Below are 13,761 nucleotides of genomic sequence, written 5' to 3'. Positions count from 1 at the left end.
GAACATGAGATGAATCACATACATAGAACTGACTATATCAGCAAACCTAAAAAATAAGATAAACCATGAACTTAGAACTATATTAGTGTGCATGGTATCTAGGCTACTTAACCCTGAGGGAAAAATAATGGAAATTAACACGTCCTTTTCTTCCTGCCAGTGTGTAACCTCAGGGTTACTGGGATAGACTATATAAGAGGTAGAAAATAAGGACATAGAAGGCTTCCAACTCCAGTGAAGCATCTTCCCGGAATCCACAGCTAAGCCTGGGTAGGACTCTGCAGAGATGCTCCCTTCTTTGATTCAACCATGCTCCTGTAAGTGACTGTTTACAAAATTTCTTCCACACGGCTTAGGTACTGAATTATATTGCAGAGGTGGTGGACAGTTAGCTTTTCTGGTGTTATTCTTTTCTTGTCAGGAATGAAGAACACTGATTAATAACTAACCAGGAGAAGTAGAGCCCAGTGGATCTGAGAAAACCTTTCTAGTCATTATTATTGGAGCAATTGCACAGTGCATTTATGGATCTTTGTTTCTTAAAGAGAGGTAATCTTAGCCTAGAGTCATGCAGCAGTGTCTAGAAAAATTTTGCATTTTCTTAGGTGACTGAAGTAGAGAATATGAACATTACTAAAGTGTTGTATGAGAAATCATGATATTTGTTTGTTTGTTTGTTTATTTATTTATTTTTCACTCCATATTTTATTTCCACCCTCCACCCTCCAACTGTTCCACCTCCCATACCTCCTTCTCAAGCCCCTGTCTTCACGAGGATGTTCCAACTCCCTATCCCACCTGACATCTTAACTCCCTGGGGCTTCCAATCTCTTGAGGGTTAGGTGCATCATCTCAGAATAAACACACACCCAGCAGTCCTCTGCTGTATATGTGTTAGGGGTCTCCTATCAGCTGGTGTATGCTGCCTGGTTGGTTGTCTAGTGTTTGAGAGATTTCGGGGGTCCAGATTGAGACTGCTGGTCCTCCTACAGGTTTGCCCTCCTCCTCAGCTTCTTTCAGTCTTGCGCTAACTCAACAACAGGGAAACTCAGCTGCTTCTGTCCATTGGTTGTGTGCAACTATATGACTCTGACTTTTTCAGCTGCTTGTTGGGTCTTCTAGAGTGCAGTCATGATAGTTTCCTTTTTGTAAGTGCTCGATAGCCTCAATAAAAGTGGCAGGCCTTGGGACATCCCCTTGAGCTAGATTCCTCTTTGGGCCTGTCTCTGGACCTTCTGTTCCTCAGGCTCATCTCCATTTCCATCTCTGTAATATTTTCAGACAGGAAATATTATGGGTCAGAGGTGTGACTGGGGCATGGCAACCACTCCCTCATTTGATGCCCTGTCTTCCTGTTGGAGGTAGGCTCTATAAGTTCTCTCTGTCTACTCTTGGACATTTCATCTTAGGTTCCTCCCTTTGAGTCCTGAGAGTCTCTCACCTCCCAGGTCTCTGGTGTATTCTGGAGTGTCCTCCCAAACTCCCATTTCAGGAGGTTGCATGTTTCGATTCTTTCTGTTGGCCCTTAGGGCTTCAGTCCTTTTCTCATATCCAATACCAGATCAGGTTCTACTCTCCCCTACCCAGTTGTTGGATTAGAATGATGCAATCATTGTTATTCCAGGGATAAGTCAGTGAGGATAATAGATGCACATTTATATAGCCTAAACGTTTTCATTCAAGGAAAATAGACTTTTAGCATCCATAAAACCTGTGCAAGTTCATAAAAGACCAAATACGGAATGTGGGGAGTGGGGAGCATTAGACACACAATCTTCTACACCTGAAGCTATTGGCAATTCTAAGCTGCTGGGGGGGGTGGATATTATTTTTTTATGTGTGACTCCTTGTAACTACCAGGATCTAGTAGAAGACTACACCTCCAAGAATATTTGCAAGTACGAATTGATCTTAATTTTTTTTAATGACACAAAGATGTGTGGCTGAGAAAGAGGATGTGGAGATGGGAAGAGTTGGGGAATGTGGAGTGAATATCAAAACATATATGAAAACTTAAATGACAGAAGAAATGGCGAGTACAGTTGTTTTAATTTGCTCTTATTTACAAGCAAGATGAATTGACAAGAAGCATAAGCTGGATTCTATTAAATGGTAAAACAAAATCATTAGCTCTAGTTAAGTTTTTTAAGTCCTATATATCATAAACAGAAGACTCTGTGTGTGTGTGTTCAGATTTTTTCCTGTGAGTAAAATTTACCAATTCCCCAACTTTCAGTTACATATATTCAGTTCTATCAAAGATTATGGTCATCAGAAGATTTTTTCCCAATTACTGTCACTAAATTAATAGAATTTTCTTTGTAATAAACTCATGCTGATTGATCATACTCAAACTGTTAAATATTGTGCATCCATTATTGAAGAATAAATTGATGGTGACACCAATCTTTGTCATTATCAAAAATATTAAAACTGCTTTACACAAAGTAGGGGGATAGTGGCAAAGGAGAAAATGTGACATTTTGGTGTAGAAATATCTATTTTAGACTACAGAATAATTTGCTAACACAATTCTCTACATTGTCAGCATTAGTAAATAGTTGTGTGTTTATTCCTATGTAATTTTTTGAAGATATAGCTAATCCACAGAGCTGTCCTTGTCACACTGGTGTCCCATCAAGTATTAGGGGAAATTTAGGGCCTGGATCTGGAGTAGCCATTGCTGCTATTGAACAAAACATGTGTTCACTTCTTGGTACCCTGTGGGTGCTCTCAACTATACATAACTCTAATTCTAAGAGATCTGATGCATTCATCTAGCCTGTATGGACAACAGATGTAGATATGGTAAACCTATGTAAGTGTAGGTAAAATGCTGATATACATAAAATTAAACAAGATTAAATAAATGTTTCTAAATAAGATTCTACAAACTCACGACTTACCCCTACTACTGAAAATCAACAACATGTCACAAGGAATTAAATGGTCTGAACAGAATGACTTCAGCACCCTGCCTTGAATCAAATTAAAGTAGAAGTGTTTGTAGAATGCAGGGTACACTTGGGTGTGATTTTCAAAAGTGTAAAAAGAATATTTGTGACTCAAAATGAGAATATGAGAAAATACAATTACTTAACTTAGGTTTTCCATTGTAAGTTATCCAGTACTCTCAAAGTGATAAAACAAAACAACCAACCAACCAACAAACAAACCAATAACAAAAAACAGTTTCTTCATAGGAGGCTACTGTGACCACAAGAAGGATTCCATTGACAAGATGACTTTTAACACCCTCACAAGAATATATCTCAGAGTGAGTTCTCTACTTTTTTTTTACAGGGATACTGCTCCTACTACTGGTGAACAGCTCGTTATTGTGGAAGAATGTTGCCTCATTTCCCATGTGTGCAATGAGGAATGGTCGTTGCTTTATGTCCTTTGAAGACACATTTGAATTAGCCGGCAGTTTGTCTCATAATATCAGTATAGAAGTTTCAGAACTGTTCACTGAATTTGTAAGTACCCCACTGACTTCTGGCTTCATAGAAAAGCAAGCCTCCAACACAATGGTTGATATAGTGCATAGCCTAAAGCAGAAAGCACCATAATCTAAAACTTTAATAAACTTTCTTTCTCAAGGAGAACACAGCAACTACTGAACTATAGGCCAGAAAGAGAATACTAGCTGAAACACAACTATTTTAATGTATATCTTTTATTTTGCATTTATTTTAATTTACTTTTATGACATAAAGGCATGCAAGACATAACAAAGAAAATGTTAATTCACTTTTCCTTTATCTAATGGGCTACTTTTCACTTCTATCAATCTTGTTTATCACCTATCTATCTATCTATCTATCTATCTATCTATCTATCTATCTATCTATCATCTATCATCTATTTTACCTTTAATGAAAATGTTTTATTCTCATATAATATATATATGTGTGTGTGTGTGTCTTATACACACACATATACACACATATATTTGTATATATATATACATTTCCATCTATGGGTACATATTTATCATATATATATATGATAAATATATATATTTGTGTGTATATGTTACAGTTGCCTCTCCATTTATTCCTTCCAGATTCTATCCATGTCTGCCCCCACCCTTTTGGGGGAATCTACTCCATTTGTGTCTCTCATTAGAAAAAAAAAATCAAGCTTCTAAGTGATAGCAATAAAAGAAAATAAGATAAAACTAAAATGATTACATAAGAATTGGACAAAACAAATAACAAAGAGCTCAAGAGAGGACACAAGAAACAGACCAACTCTTTCAAAACTCCGAAATCCAATTTAAAAACAATGAAACAATAGGTAGAAAGGACCTGGTGCAGAACCATCTGTGCCCTGTGCATGCTGCCTCACTTTCTTTGAGCTCATATGGTATAAATCATGTTGAGTTAGAGGGCCTTGTTTTTGTTGGTGGCTTCCTTCCCCTTTAGCTATTATATTCTTTCTACCACATCTTCTTCAGGATTCCATGACTTCTAAGTACAGGGAGTTAGTGGAGACATCCCATTTAGAGATGTGTGTTTCAAGGTCTTTCACTCTCTGCATGCTGTCTGTCTGTGGGCTTCTGTCTTTGTTCTTCTGCAGAAGGAAGCTTCTCTGATGATAACTGAGCAAGGCACTGACCTATGAGTATGGCAGAATGGCAAGAGCTTTCTTTGGTTTGGTTAGTTTGTTATTGTTTCTAGAAGAATAACATTTGATGTTATCCAGGTCTCAGGGCTCTCCAGTCTCAGCTTTTTGGTCACCTAAGCAGTGTTAGGTATGGGTTCAATATTTTCTGGACTTTTCTTAGTCAGGTATTGATTATTTAATTCCACAAGATTTGTACCACTGTTGTCCTATCATATCTTTTAGACAGGAAACCATTTTATATCAAAGTGTTTGTGGCTGAGTTGATGTTTATGTTTCTCTTTTGATAGTGTACAGAGTACCTTCCTGTGACAAAGATGCTAGCACACAAGTGTAAAGGCTCTATGGACCCATCATCTCAACTTTTTCACGTTCAATGAGTTGTGTAGTCATTGTCTTTAGCAATAGGGCCTTGCTTCACTTTGTGGAGAACAAGCCATAGTCTTTGGAATAGTGTATCTTGGACTGTTTGATGGTTTCTAATCCGTTTGACCAATAACTCAATTAAATACAACACAGTACTCATGTAGAAAGCTTCATTTGGTGACAAGAGGAAGTCAGATGGGGCTCAGTCTCAATTAGCTAGCAATTTCATTAGATTTCCTTCATATATGGAAATGTTCTAGGAAGCTAGTACTGTTTAGATTGCCATAGTATCCCTCAAATAGCTCCTAATTTTAGCTATCATTTCGATGTTCCCTTTCTTTCCTGTCTTCCCTACTCCTCCACACTTTATCCTATCTTAACATTCTAGCCGTTTCCCTTCCACAGTACACTGCAAACTTATAATAAAAGAAACTCTATTGCAGTGACCTGCAAGAATTAAGTAGAGTTAAAGACACTGGGGAAAATCAAGGAGAGCAGGAAAACTAAAAATTGTTTTTCACACTCCCAAATGCTATGAACTATTTTTAATTAATTCCAAGATATTTGTTTTTAAAATAACAAGGTCTGGTACATGCAGAGAAATTGGTTAGGTCTTCATAATTTGAAGCACTTTTAAGGCTGTATGTTAGATATTCTACTCCACTCAATGAAGTCACTTCTGTGACTTCTGAATGACTTTTGAACCTGGATGGGATGTGAGAAGTAGGCTCAATATTTGCAAAGCCTACACGCTATTGTTCCTATAATTTGCATTTTCCAATGGGGAGCATCATCAAAAATCTTTTAAACTATGAAATAACTCATTAATTATAGTATTAATTAATACTTTAAATACTAGTATTAAATAATAGATAGAACAAACAATAAAGATATAGGAGTACTTACAATAGAAAACTGAATGCTGATTAATATGCAAATGCTAAGTATGTTTCCATTTTAGCTAGCTCATGGTGTATGTTCTCTAGTACAATCTATGCAGGGTTTAAGACATATTTAGTCATAACCAACACAATAGTATTCTGCATTACTAATGACCTAAGTAAAGTGTTCTTGTGTAAGTACAAAGGTAATTGTAAGAAATGTTCTACAGTGTGGCATTTGTTAGAAATGACACCTAACAGAATTAGTGATTCGGAGATTTGCTGATTTTAGCATCTGCTTGACAAATGACAACATCTAGAGAGACTGCCAAAAGCAAAGAGGAGACTGGGAAATTTGAAATTTAGACGGATATAAACTGATACTACAGATAAAGGTTATAATGTTGTTCAATGTCTTCCTAGGAATGAATGCCTTAATTGGCTATACAATACTAAATGAGCATCCCTGAAATAATACATACACAACTATTAAACAGACTCAACATGCATTGGTGTGGGTGTACCCTCGTGTATGTGGGATTGTGTGTGTATGTGGGATTGTGTGTGTGTGTGTGTGTGTGTGTGTGTGTGTGTGTGTGTGTGTGTGTGTGTAACAATAATAATTAAATAAAAACATGCCAAGAGTTCAGGTAGTGCTGGCACACACCTTTTATCCCAGAACTTGGGACACAAGGCAGGCAGATCTCTGAGTTTAAGGCCAGCTTGGTGTACAGAGCTCTTTCAGGATGTTCAGGAATACACAAAGAAACCCTATCTAGGAAAAAAAATATTAGAGATGCCAAAAATTAAGATGGAGTCAGACTGGGATGAAAGAAGTTTGATGATAATAGAGAGGGTATGTGGGAGGGGTTAAAGAAAAGAAAAGGAAGGAGAAAATATGCAATTGAATTTTAATTAAAATAATTTTCATGGTCATTTATGTAATATATTAATTTCAGTTTTTAGTACTCACTTTAAATTCATTACTTTCTGTTCATTTAACCCTTCCATAATTTCTGGTCTCAACTAAATATCTCATTAATTCCAGGAAAAACATTATTCTAACGTGTCTGGGCTCAGAGACAAAAGCCCCATGAGATGCAATACTTCTTTCCTTCCAACTCCAGAAAACAAGGAACAAGCCAGGCTCACACACGTGAGTTTGCACACAATGTAGTTTTCAGCAAAACTTTGAAAGAGTACACTTGATTTTCAATATTGTAATTTATTAATGGTATTGTACATTTATATGGGAACGTTATTACAGGTGTACTAATCATTCATAGAGATAGAATATATAATAAAAGGGAAATGATAATCATTTATGTGGGGAAATAAAGACAGAATGTATAATAAGAGGGAAATTATAATGCACAGTTGATGACTTGTAAATGAAATGGGCCAAGTAACATTTTCTTGTATCTATAAATTGTCCACAGTGAAAGAAACTTTTTCCACTACCCACCAATTGTATTATTCATACTATTCAGTAGGGGATTTTTAAACTTCCATTGAAATTCAAGGATAAAACTCTATTGATGCAGGCTTAGACAATGACTATACAGTTGTATTTATAATAAGTTAGTATTGACCCTGGGTTGACAGAACTGGTTGTATTAGCAACCAGTTCATCATTTCTCTTGACTTTTAAGTATTAAATATTATGGTTTCTTTTTGTTTGTGATCCTAAATATTGACTCCTAAATGTCCTCACATATGCCATAAATAAAAGCCAACTAAAGAAAGGAATTCACCAATGTGGAATCATCCTGCTGTGCAATTATAAGTCTACACATCATGGCTGTGATATTGATTTTTATCATCTCACACTTATGACTTCCTATATAAACCATCATAATATTATGTTGATTAAAATTGTCTTGCATCCTCATACATTTGTGCAGTTAGAATGTGTCCCCAAGTTCTGCTTAATGGCAAAACAGTTTGTGTCTCTTTAACTCTTATTCAAAGCATAGGGAAACAATGAAGGAAAGTGACAAAATCAAGATTATACTTCATGAGAGTCATCACTTCTCTAGAAACCTCATAAAGCACTCTATTGAACTTTATGAATTTAATTCACTCTAGAATTCTACTTCACAATACAATGACTATATTTTATACTTTTACAATTGAACTTATACAACTCATAAAACTACAAAAGATTGTAAATATATGTTTGTATAGAAAATGGGAAGATTATTTCAGTCTTTTGAAGAAAAAAGTATTTTAACTAACTCTATTATATTATTCAAATGTGGTTACTTAGTATTCAGCTCTTCTGAAATCAGGAGCCATGATTTTGGATGCCTGGGAAAGCCCTCTGGACGATCTAGTGAGTGAATTATCTACCATAAAAAATGTCCCTGATATAATCATCTCCAAAGCCACAGACATAAAGAAAAAGATCAACGCAGTCCGGAACGGGGTTAATGCCCTCATGAGCACCATGGTGAGTAGTCCCATATATGTTTTTTCACTTTTCTTCTTATAAGAGAGGTGAGCAGAGCAAGCATAAAGTTTTGAAGGAGTTCACTTTAAAAAATACAAACAAACATAAACAAAAACAAAACCAGAAACAAACAAACAAACAAAAAACCCTTTGGCATCCATATAACTACAAGCCATACTACTAATTGGATGATGGCAATTCCAACTGTCTGAGAAGAGTGTTATTCAGAATCTTACATTGCAGGGCTCTCAGGAAAAAAGTAAGTGCTCCTCATTTAATTTGGACATTACCTCTCTCAGTGGAAAAAAAAAACAGACACTACAATGCCTAAGTACCTGAGCAGGTGTTGTTACCACCATCATTCCATGAATATTTACATCTTAAACCATCAAGTATAAAAATAATTTCATCTCAGGTTACTCAGGTTAAGAATATTTACATTATATTAAGAATTGATTTGTCCAAAAACAAGATATGTGAAAAAGATCTGTTTTCAATAAAAAGAAAAAATGGGCAGCATTTCAATGCCCGTACCTACTATTTTTTTTAAAGCAAGTCGTAGACTTTTGAAGACATAGGGATGATCCTTATGTGATATAATAAACATCTATTGCTTAATTGTCATTCTTTCAAGTCTGTGTCTAAAATCAAGTAAGTTACTGATTGTCCATCTATCAACTTCTGTAAGAGTGTAACTGATCAGACAAAAAAGACAAGCAACAAATTCTTCTGTTTTAGCTACCCTCACCAATATCATGGAAATTCATACACTTAGCTTGTTTTGAAAATTCTAACCTCTTACAAATTTATTTAGCATTTAGGCATCAAAATATTATAATAAAACTGATAGATGAATATATTTTTGATGATTAGCTTCAGAATGGAGATGAAGAAAAGAAGAACCCTGCCTGGTTCTTGCAATCTGACAATGAAGATGCTCGCATTCATTCTTTATATGGCATGATCAGCTGCCTAGACAATGACTTTAAGAAGGTTGATATTTATCTCAACGTCCTGAAGTGTTACATGTTAAAAATAGATAACTGCTGATATTTCTTTCATGTGCTCTGCTTCTGAAATATCATGTAATATCCTTTCAATTTGTATCTTTTGAATTTGTTGTTGACTCATTTAAAAATAAAAAGTAGCTCTCAGAAATATAAAAGTCTCAATGGAGAATTAGTCAAAATTTCAATTGTGAATTTCATAAAACACCTATCTATACCACAAACCTGTTTCAATCAAATACTTCATAAGTAGTTGAAGTTAGATATGCAACCAACACATTTTGTAACTAATTAATTCCTTCAGATTTTTATTACTTGTCAATTTGTAGGAATCAAGAACTGGTGTTTTCACTGGGCGATGGTGGCACACACCTTTAATCCTGCACTTGGGAGGCAGAGGAAGGTGAATTCTAATTTTGAGGCCAGCCTGGTCTACATAGTGAATTCCAGGACAGCCAGGGCTATACAGAGAAACACTGTCTCAAAAACAAAAACAAAACAAAACAAAACAAACAAACAAACAAAAAAAAGAACTGGTGTTTTCAGGAAATTTCCTGGTGATAAAAGTTGAAGTATTTGTGATAATTAATGAAAGACAAAGAAAGACAGACACTACTGATCACACAATTTGCAGAGTACTGAAAGTCAATATGATTATGATTGTTATGCACAATCCCCATATATTTGAAATTTTTTAAAATGTTTAAAACCCCTCAGAACACAATAATTGAATGGGTCTTAATTTCTTTAAAAATTTCTTCAAACATAGTCATCTAAATTCTTATCTTCATTGTACCATCTTTGACATATACCACATGTTCTTTACCTTGTGTATACCAAGACTTCTTTGGACTTTCCTCAATTTCTTCTCATATTCACATTATTTAGTGTTAATATTCCCTTCTCATCCTCATATTGGGTGAAAGCACATGGTATATAATGAAATATAAAGAGTCTCTTCCATTTGTCTAAGAATTTCATAAATTCGTTGTTTTTAATAGATGCGTAGTACACCATTGTGTAATTTTCTGTATCCATTCCTCTGTTGAGGGACATCTGGGTTCTTTCCAGTTTCTGGCTATTACAAATAAGGCTTCTATGAACATGGTGAAGCATGTGTTCTTATTACAAGTTGGAGCATCTTCTAGGTATATGTCCAGTAGTGGTATTGCTGGATCTTCCTGTAGAACTATGTCTAATTTTCTGAGGAACCAAAAACTGATTTCCAGAGTGGTTGTACCAGCTTTCAATTCCACCAGCAAAGGAGGAGTGTTCCTGTTTCTCCACATCCTCGCCAGCATCTGCTGTCACCTGAGATTTTGATCTTAGCCATTCTAACTGGTGTGAGGTGGAATTTCAGGGTTTTGATTTGAATTTTCCTGATGACTAAGGATGTTGAACATTTCTAGGTGCTTCTCAGCCATTCAGTATTCCTCACTTGATAATTCTTTGTTTAGTTCTGTACCCTATTGCTTAATAGGGTTATTTGATATTCTGGAGTCCAACTTCTTATGTTCTTTATATGGATATTAGCCCCCTATCATATTTAGGATTGGTAAAGATTTTTTCCCAATCTGTTGGTTGCCTTATTGACAGTGTCCTTTGCCTTACAGAAGTTTGCAATTTTATGAAGTCCCATTTGTTGATTCTTGATCTTAGAGCCTAAGCCATTGGTGCTCTGTTCAGGAACTTCTTCACAGTGACCACGTGTTCAAGGCTCTTTTTCACTTATACCTATCCTGTGCATATACTTAGGAAATGCTCCAATATGTAATAAGGCACATGATCCACTATGTTCATAGCTGCCTTTTTATAATAGTCAGAAGCTGGAAAGAACCCAGATGTGCCTCAACAGAGGAATGGATACAGAAAATGTGGTACATTTACACAATGAAGTACTAAGTAGCTATTAAAAACAATGAAGTTATGAAATTCTTAGGCAAATGAATACATCTGGAGAATATCATCCTGAGTGAGGTAACCTAATCACAAAAGGTATAGAGGACATTCAGGATAGCATTTGAAATGTAAATGAAGAAAATATCTAATAAAAAAACAAACAAAAAAAACCAAAAGAACATACATAATGTGCACACACTGATAAGTGGATATTAACCCAGAAGCTCAGAATATCCCAGATACAAGTCAGAAAACACATGAAGCTCAAGAAGGAAGACCCAAGTGTGGATACTTCGATCCCTTTTAAAAGTGGGAACAAAATAGCCATGGAAGGAGTTAGAGAGACAGAGTGCAGCAGAGACTGAAGGAATGACCATCCAGAGACTGCCCTACCTGGGGATCCATCTCATAAACAACCACCAAAACCATACACTTTTGTGGATGCCAACAAGAGCTTGAGGACAGGAGCCTGATATAGCTTTCTCTGGAGAGTATCTGCCAGGGCCTGACAAATACAGGAGTGGATGCTCACAGCTATCCAATGTTTTCTCAGCAACTAATGAGAAGATCATTGTGTTGTTGTTGGTTTTTTTTTTCCTTTGAGTTTGTTTACATAGTGGATTATGTTGATGGCTTTCCATATATTGAACCATCCTTGAGTCCCTAGGATGGAATCTACTTGATAATGGTAGATGATCATTTTGATGTGTTCTTAGATTCAATTTTTGAGAATTTTATTGAGTATTTTTTCATAGAGATTCATAAGGGAAATTGGTCTGAAGTTGTCTTTCTTTGTTGAGTCTTTGTGTGATTTAGGTATCATAGTAACTATGGCTTCATAGAACAAATTGAGTAGAGTTCCTTCTGTTTCTATTTTGTGAAAAAGTTTGAGGAGTATTGGTATTAGGTCTTTTTTGAAGGTCTGATAGAACTCTGCACTGAACCCATCTGGTCCTGGGCTTTTTTTTTTTTGGTTGGGATATTATTAATAACTTCATATTTCTTCTGGGGATATGGGACTGTTATTAATCTACTCCTGATTTAACTTTGGTAGCTTGTATCTGTCTAGAATATTTCCCATTTCATCCTGGTTTTCCAGTTTTGTTGAGTGCAGGCTTTTGTAGTAGGTTGTGATTTTTTTCCTCAGATTCTGTTGTTATGCCTCCCTATTCATTTCTGATTTTGTTAGTTAAGATACAGTCACTGTGCCCTTGTTAGTCTGGCTAAGGATATATTTATTTTGTTGATTTTTTTCAAAGAACCATCTCCTGGTTTGGTTGACTCTGTACAGTTCTTTTTTTTTTTTCAAATTTGTTGATTTCAGCCCTGAGTTTGATTATTTCCTGCTGTCTACACTTCTTGGGTGAATGTTCTTCCATGTGTTCTAGAGCTTTTAGGTGTGCTGTCAAGCTGCTAATGTATGCTCTCTGCTGTTTCTTTTTGGAGGCACTCAGAGTTATGGGTTTTCCTCTTAGGACTGCTTTCATTGTGTCCCATTAGTGTATGCTATGTCTTCATTTTCATTAAACTCTAAAACGTCTTTAATGTCTTTCTTTCTTGACCAAATTATCATTGAGTACAGTATTGTTCAGCTTCCCCATGTTTGTGGGCTTTATATGATTTATGTTTTTATTGATGATCAGCATTACTCCATAGGGGTCTGATAGGATGTATGGGATTATTTCAATATTTTTAAATCTGTTGATGCCTGCTTTGTAACCAATTATATGGTCAGTATTGGAGAACATACCATGAGGTGCTGAGAAGAAGATATATCCTTTTGTTTTAGGATAAAATGTTCTGTAGATATCTGTTAAATCCATTTATATCATAACTTCTGTTAGTTTCAATATGTCATTGTTTAATTTCTGTTTCCATTATCTGTCCATTGATGAGAGTGAGGTGGTGAAGTCTCCCACAATTATTGTGTGCTGTGCAATGTGTGCTTTGAGCTTTAGTAAAGTTTCTTTAATGAATGTGGATACCCTTGCATTTGGAGTATAGATGTTCAGAATTGAGAGTTCATCTTGATAGATTTTACCTTTGGTGAGTAGGAAGTATACCTCCTTGTTTTGTTTTGTTTTTTGTAACATTAGGTTGGAAGTCATTTTATTCCATATTAGAATGACTACTCCAGCTTGTTTTGGGGACCATTTGCTTGGAAAATTGTTTTCCAGCCTTTTCCTCTTAGGTACTATCTGTCTCTCTCCCTGATGTGGGTTTCATATATGCAGCAAAATGTTGGGTTCTGTTTATGTAATCAGTCTCTTAGTCTATGTCTTTTTATTGGGGGGATTGAATCCATTGATATTAAGAAACATTAAGGAAAAGTAATTGTTGCTTCCTTTTATTTTTGTCATTTGAGTTGGAATTCTGCTCATATGACTATTTTCTTTTAGGTTTGTTGAAAGATTACTTTCTTGCCTTTTCTAGGGGGTTGTTTCCCCCCTTGTGTTGGAGTTTTCAGTTTATTATCCTTTGAAGGACTGGATTCGTGGAAAGATACTGTGTAAATTGGGTCTTGACA

General features: G+C 35.6%; 1 protein-coding gene across 3 annotated transcripts; it reads left to right on the top strand.

The window, feature by feature from the left end:
* Positions 1-219: 219 nt before the first annotated feature.
* On the top strand, positions 220-9,493 carry Prl2c2 (prolactin family 2, subfamily c, member 2). Of its 3 annotated transcripts, XM_017315421.2 has the most exons (6): positions 225-317; positions 422-549; positions 3,304-3,479; positions 6,925-7,032; positions 8,146-8,328; positions 9,202-9,486. In XM_017315421.2, the coding sequence occupies exons 2-6, from the start codon at positions 525-527 to the stop codon at positions 9,376-9,378; spliced, it is 669 nt and encodes a 222-aa protein (XP_017170910.1). In that variant the 5' UTR covers positions 225-317; positions 422-524; the 3' UTR covers positions 9,379-9,486. The 3 variants fall into 3 exon arrangements, with proteins under 3 accessions (NP_112468.1, XP_017170910.1, XP_006516640.1); NM_031191.2 differs by lacking the exon at positions 422-549 and having other exon boundaries at positions 220-317; positions 9,202-9,488; XM_006516577.2 differs by lacking the exons at positions 225-317; positions 422-549; positions 3,304-3,479 and adding an exon at positions 3,227-3,277 and having other exon boundaries at positions 9,202-9,493.
* Positions 9,494-13,761: the final 4,268 nt, after the last annotated feature.

The sequence above is a fragment of the Mus musculus genome, chromosome 13 (assembly GCF_000001635.26).
Source record: "Mus musculus strain C57BL/6J chromosome 13, GRCm38.p6 C57BL/6J".
Classification (NCBI taxonomy): domain Eukaryota; kingdom Metazoa; phylum Chordata; class Mammalia; order Rodentia; family Muridae; genus Mus; species Mus musculus.
This window is presented reverse-complemented; position numbering and strand designations above follow the sequence as displayed.

Excerpts from the sequence above, each read along its gene's own strand:
- Prl2c2 (NM_031191.2), top strand. The coding sequence starts at position 287 with ATGCTCCCTTCTTTGATTCAACCATGCTCCT. Across the intron at positions 318-3,303 it reads TTTGATTCAACCATGCTCCT|GGATACTGCTCCTACTACTG; the intron begins GTAAGTGACTGT and ends TTTTTTTTACAG. Across the intron at positions 3,480-6,924 it reads CAGAACTGTTCACTGAATTT|GAAAAACATTATTCTAACGT; the intron begins GTAAGTACCCCA and ends CATTAATTCCAG.